At 44.0% G+C, this 6,016-nt stretch overlaps 1 protein-coding gene across 2 annotated transcripts in view; it reads left to right on the forward strand.

Moving 5' to 3' along the window:
• The first annotated feature begins 3,494 nt into the window (after positions 1 to 3,494).
• Positions 3,495 to 6,016, forward strand: part of srpk2 (SRSF protein kinase 2) — a 126,326-nt gene continuing 123,804 nt past the window's right edge. For both annotated transcript variants that reach the window (XM_083663140.1, XM_083663141.1), the window contains exons 1-2: positions 3,495 to 3,558; positions 3,804 to 3,873. In XM_083663140.1, the coding sequence (XP_083519266.1) occupies positions 3,543 to 3,558; positions 3,804 to 3,873 (86 nt within the window). In that variant the 5' untranslated portion in view covers positions 3,495 to 3,542. The remainder of the gene's footprint in view (positions 3,559 to 3,803; positions 3,874 to 6,016) is intronic.

Consider the following 6,016-nt stretch of genomic DNA (forward strand, 5'->3'; position numbering starts at 1 on the left):
AATCACAGAATCAGCTACTTGCTTTTTGCATGTTTGATTATTTTATAAAGAAATGACAACAATCGCAGCTACAGTGGTTCCCAACGTGGGGTCCACTGAGTCTCATGGATCCTTGGAGGAGTTACAGGAGAACTGTAAGTAGTCTAGTGTGTAGAATTTAGTCCAGAGATGCGGCTAACAAATATCTTTCACCGCCCACTCATACGTAAGTTCCTAATACAGAGAGATCAGAGCAGCAGTGGTAGCACAGCGGCGCCGTGGCTTAGTTGGTTAAAGCGCCTGTTTAGTAAACAGGAGATCCTGGGTTCAAATCCCAGCGGTGCCTTTTCACAATTGTCATAAGTCAAGGTCTATTTCACAGAGACCCAAACGCACATGAACTCAGCAAGATACAGCTATTGCATTTTTTTGTCTGCTTCTTTTTTTTGGATATCTCACAATTGCATCCCCCCAGTGGAAATATAGCCTTTAACGTGTAATGGTGACTGGTGAGCTTGAGTGATTGCATGCTAAAATGGCTTGTGATGCACAGTATCCCCAGAAACTGCCTGAAGAAATATCTAAATTATAATAGGATGAGATACGGCTAATAAATATCTTTCACCGCCCACTCATATGTAAGTTACGAATGGAGCGAGATCAGAGCAGCAGTGGAAGCACAGCGGCGCCGTGGCTTAGTTGGTTAAAGCGCCTGTTTAGTAAACAGGAGATCCTGGGTTCGAATCCCAGCGGTGCCTTTTCACGTCTAGATATTACAACGGCACAGTTTGCAGAATTACAGACTGAATTCAGATTCAGATTCAGATTCATTTATTAAGGACTGCACAACAAGTCGGCACATTTTGCTTTCGGTACAGCAATTGTTATAGCACATGAATATTGTGTCAGCATGAGACATTACAGTAGCCTACATAGTATATGGCAACATAAATACAGAACATTCAACATATACATTGCTGGAGAGGTATGCAGTGAGGTTTCAGAGGTGAGTGGAGCTCAGAAACCTGATGGCAGTGGGGAAAAAACTGTTTTTGAATCGTGTTGTTTTAATTGTCACAAGGCAAGGTCTATTTCACACAGAGACCCAAAAGCACATGAACTCATGTGCCTGCTTCCTTTTTATGGATATCTCACAATTGCACCCCCCCAGTGGAAATATAGCCTTGTAATGGTGACTGGTGAGCTTGAGTGATTGCATGCTAAAATGGCTTGTCATGCAGTGCCCCCAGAAACTGCCTGAAGAAATATTTAAATTATAACAGGATGTGTTTGTTGGAGCTTTGAATAAATGCCTGCAGTTGTTTGGAGAGCACCAGGAGCAGCTAGACCAAGACAAATAATTCCAGTTTATTTGAGATTAAGGTGCTACGTTCTCATGCTAACCTGGAATTAACCTGGAATAAGTGAGAGATAAGACAATAACTTAAAGCAGGACTAAACCCCAAAACACTTTTTTTCAACTTTTAACCTTTTGGGGTGGTGTGTGAAGAATTCTGGTCAAAATGTCCACATTTGAGACTAAACTGTTACCATTGTACCATTTGTATCATTTTCAGCTGCATAAATTCCCTCTATGGGTTCAAACCTGCTTTTTTTTGCCCTCAAAAATGCACAAAATGTGGTACAACCTGACGTCATGATGAACCAAAGACTATGGGATTTCAAGATAGTAACTTCCCTACTCCCCCTGTACCCTTTCCCGGCTCCTCACAACTCCAAGCCTATTCCCATGATGTCACAAGCATTTTCCTACCAATATATACACACAGCTCATTGGCTGTTTGTGTCACTTGACCTGTTAATCACCTGTTAATTGATTACAATCACCTGTTATTTTCCTACCAAGATGGCCATGTGGTAATACTATCAATAAAAGCCACTATAATCATAAATAGAAATAAAAGGAAGGAAATGGCATTGTGTTGCTGTAAATCATTCCCAACCTTTTTCATATTAAGGAGCCCTAATTTAGTTTACATTGGGGCAATCCATAGTATGGCTCTACCAACTAACAGGCTGGTTAGCTCAGATGGTAGAGAACCAGACTTACAATTTAACAATCTTGGCGCTGACGGTTGAAATCTCACCTGGAGTAAGTGTTTATTTGATAAGGATTTCTTTCACTTTATATTAGGGTACACAAAAAGAGTAACAAATGGACAGGTAATGATTCAGTACTCATAAACTACTGAGTATGATGCACCACTTTACAATAGGGTACACAAAAAGAGTAAGTAATGGACAGGTAATAATTAAGTTATTAGTAACTAACAATTAACTATATACTCATAAACTGACCATTGACTAACCATTAACTAATGAGTAATTACTCTACTAAGGAGCTAACAACTAATCATGAACTAATGATTAACTAGCCTACTATACTCACAATGTGGCCTTAACTAATGATTAACTAATATATTCACAAACTGACATTTATTAATCATTAATAAACGATTAACTACTCTACTCATGGAACTGACCGACTAATCAGTAGCCTAACTAATGATTAACTACTATAGTCACGAGCTGACATTTAGTAATCATTAAGTAATGATTAACTACTCTACTCAGGAACTAGATACTAATCATTAACTAATGACTACCTACTCATTAACTATGATTAACTAGTGATTGACTAATGACAAATTATTCATTAGCTACTCATTAACTAACTATTAGTTCATGATTCGTTTACTAGTAACTACTACCTTATTTGTGTACGTTATTGTAAAGTGTTACCCACAAGGGTTTCACCATGTGACAAAAATCACCTATGCGCCTTCTCATGTCACATTGTTTGGAGCATTGGCAGTAGGCTACTGGTTGAACTTGATACAACTTTTCATGATGGTTATCAAGATTTTTATTTTTAATCAGAAGCTATAATCCTTCCTTTGAGTCACCTAACATAGATCAAGTAGACTATGCTAATAGGTAATAAAAAAGGAATTCAAGCTTGATTCAAGTTTAAAAAATAAAGTAAAATTAGGCTATAGCCTAAATCTACACAATTGTGTAGCCTATTAAATGGGTTGATTTCACTCAATTGAGTAATATGACATGGAAATTGGGATGACAGAGTAGACTTAAACTCATTGTTGTGCAGGAGGATGCACAAAATGAAAGTTGCAAATGTGCAAAATGAACTGTGCAAAAGTTGTGAGGCCACGTAGGACTGAACGCGATTCCCGCTTCAAACGACAGAGGGCGTGCGAGTCCTCCAAAGGCAGAGGTTGTTAGTGTGATGGTGTGTGAGTGAATGTGCGTGTGTGCGTGTATGTGGTGTGTATGATGAGAGAGAGAGAGAGAGAGAGAGAGAGAGAGAGACACAGAGAGAGAGCGAGAGAGAGAGAGAGAGAGAGAGACACACACACACAGAGAGAGAGAGAGAGAGAGAGAGAGAGAGAGAGAGAGAGAGAGAGAGAGAGAGAGAGAGAGAGAGAGAGAGAGAGAGAGAGAGAGAGAGAGAGAGAGAGAGAGAGAGAGAGAGAGAGAGAGAGAGAGAGAACCCGGCTCGCTCCTGCTGAGGGAGAGGAAACATGAGCTCCAGGAAAGGTGCGTATCAGCCCACTCGTGTTCAGTGAAAGGTTGGCGGAAATTACGCGCGGTGCGCACAGGGTCATTCTGGCGTTCTTCTTGCTTAAACGATGCGGTGGTGACCCGGGCCACAGCCAGCTCTAGAGACTGATCCTCTGTGTGTTGTTCTCTCTCCCTCCTGTCCCTCCTCCTGCAACCCTTCTTCCCCGGACTCGGACGTCGGTCTATCATGCCCGTGAATAAACACAACATCACCCCGGCAGTGATGGCCATCCAGGCCAGGAAGAGGAGGCCGAAGGGGAAGAAAGACAAAGCGGCTGCTCACCATCGGAGGTAAGCGGGGCTGAGAGTGAGTGTTTTGCTGGGTTTGGTTTGTTGACAGGTCGGTCCCTCACCGGGTGCGTCGGCGCGGCGGTGCAGGAGGAGGACACTGTGCGCACATATGGCAAAGACGCACACACTCCGTGCGAGGGCGATGGCGCCGATGAGATGCTGGGTTTTCTCCCCATAGACTTACCATTTCTGTGCCCTTATAGCATAAAACTGTGGAGTGTAGTTAACTGCCAGCGCAGAGTAGCTGGACCATGGAGGATAATAATAATAACCCACAGGTCCCCATACATACTGGACCCATCATGGCAGCTATACTATGTTGTATTTTGTCTGTCAAAGGGGGCTTTTGCTGACTGCCGGGCGCTTTATCTGGATGGGGGGTTGGTTGCAAAAGGAGATTTGACAGATGTGGCAGCAGGCAGCTTATTTCCTTGGCCACATTCGCAGTGATGTCAGCACCAATAAGGACCCCGAATAAACGCATCAATTTGTCGGCTAGCGTATTTGGGAATCTCTCTCTCTGTCTTGGTTTAAGTTGTAACTTTTATTGCATTTTTAAGGGCAAAGCTTGAGGGCAGATGTAGCCTATTCCTAGTGTTTGACCATTCTGTTTGACACAGGTTTAGCATGGTCCTCTTGCAGAGAGCACGTAGTACCGGCGTTTCCAGCGTGATTTGCAGTGTGGCTTGGTGTGTGTGTGTGTGTGTGTGTGTGAGCAGCGCAGTGCATGTGAATTGGAGTGGAGAGAGTGGGGGCTTTACTTCATGGCACGATGCTATTGGAGCGACGTCACCGGCAGCCAAAGGCATCAATTAGGTGATACCATGGCATGGCCACACCGCGGGGGGTCTGCGCTGCTGCTGGGGTGTGCTGCAATGACTTCATGTTTGTTAATATTCCCAGAACAGCATTACGGAGTTATTATGCTCTGCAAATATGTTGATTTTTTAAAACTGTGAAGTAAAAAATATAGCTGTCAGTGGCCTACCGGTAGCCTTGTTTCTCTTGCCTCAGGATTTGTGTTTCTAGAAACACGTATCAATATATCTATATCACTCGAGCCTTGTCACCAATACGTCTCCCTGCCTTTTGCCCAGTGCATGCTGGCCTGGCATGCCCTGAAAAGGACTGATACAGAACAGAATTAATGAATGAATCCATTTAAGATAATAACACTTGATTCAAGAAAATCCTTGGCACAAGTTGATTTGCATTTGAAACATGAGACAGCTCACCCAGCAGATATGTTTTGTGTATTCAGGGAGGGGGGGGGGGGCATTCTCAGGGTGACAGAATTTATTTTGCAGTGTAGACAAGTGTAGTGATGTAATGATAGATAGGGGAGGGGAGGGGAAAAAATGGGCGTCTAAACGCAGTTAGTGACGGACAAGCCCGTCTTTTATTGTCACACAGTCACACACCAATTAGCATGCGGCCACAAACACACTCATGCTGACGGTGGCCGGTGAAATTTGTCCTCTGCATTTAACCCATCCAGGCTTGTCCTTTCCTCCGGGGGGCAGGCCAGGAGCAGTGGTCGCTTTTTCTTTCCAGCGCCCGGGGACCAACTTCGGGTGTTGTCGTCACTGGTCGGATGACGATCTTCTGCATGTTTTTAGTGGGGGGGTTATGTACGGAGGAACCCCCTGGGGGAGCACGGGGAGAACATGCAAACTCCACACAGAAAGGCCCTTTCGACGAGATACCCCACCTGGGCAGTGGGCACTGAGGATATGGGGGGGAACACAACTCCAGCGCCCACAGCGTCCTAGGCGAGAATCAAACTCAGGACCTTCTAGCTGTGAGGCGACAGTGCTACCGACTGCGCCACCGTGTCTAGGTAGTGCAGTGGTAGATTCCCCGCCTACAACACAAGGGTTGCAGGTTCGAGTCCTGTGTTATACCTCCGGCTTGTTTGGGCGTCCATACAGGCAGAATTGGTCGTGTCTGCGCCGGGTGAAAAGCTGAATTAATCAGAATCAGAATAACTTCATAAGGGGAAATTGAGTCATGCTACAGTTGCTCTCACTCAGGCATGGAAAAATGTAAACATCACACATTATAAGAGGCATAGGAATGTACCATAAACAATAAGATAGAAGAAAATAGAAGTTGCGTAGCCTATGTGTACAGTAAAGTGTCA

This window comes from Poromitra crassiceps (genome assembly GCF_964638095.1).
Source record: "Poromitra crassiceps genome assembly, chromosome: 30".
Taxonomy (NCBI): domain Eukaryota; kingdom Metazoa; phylum Chordata; class Actinopteri; order Beryciformes; family Melamphaidae; genus Poromitra; species Poromitra crassiceps.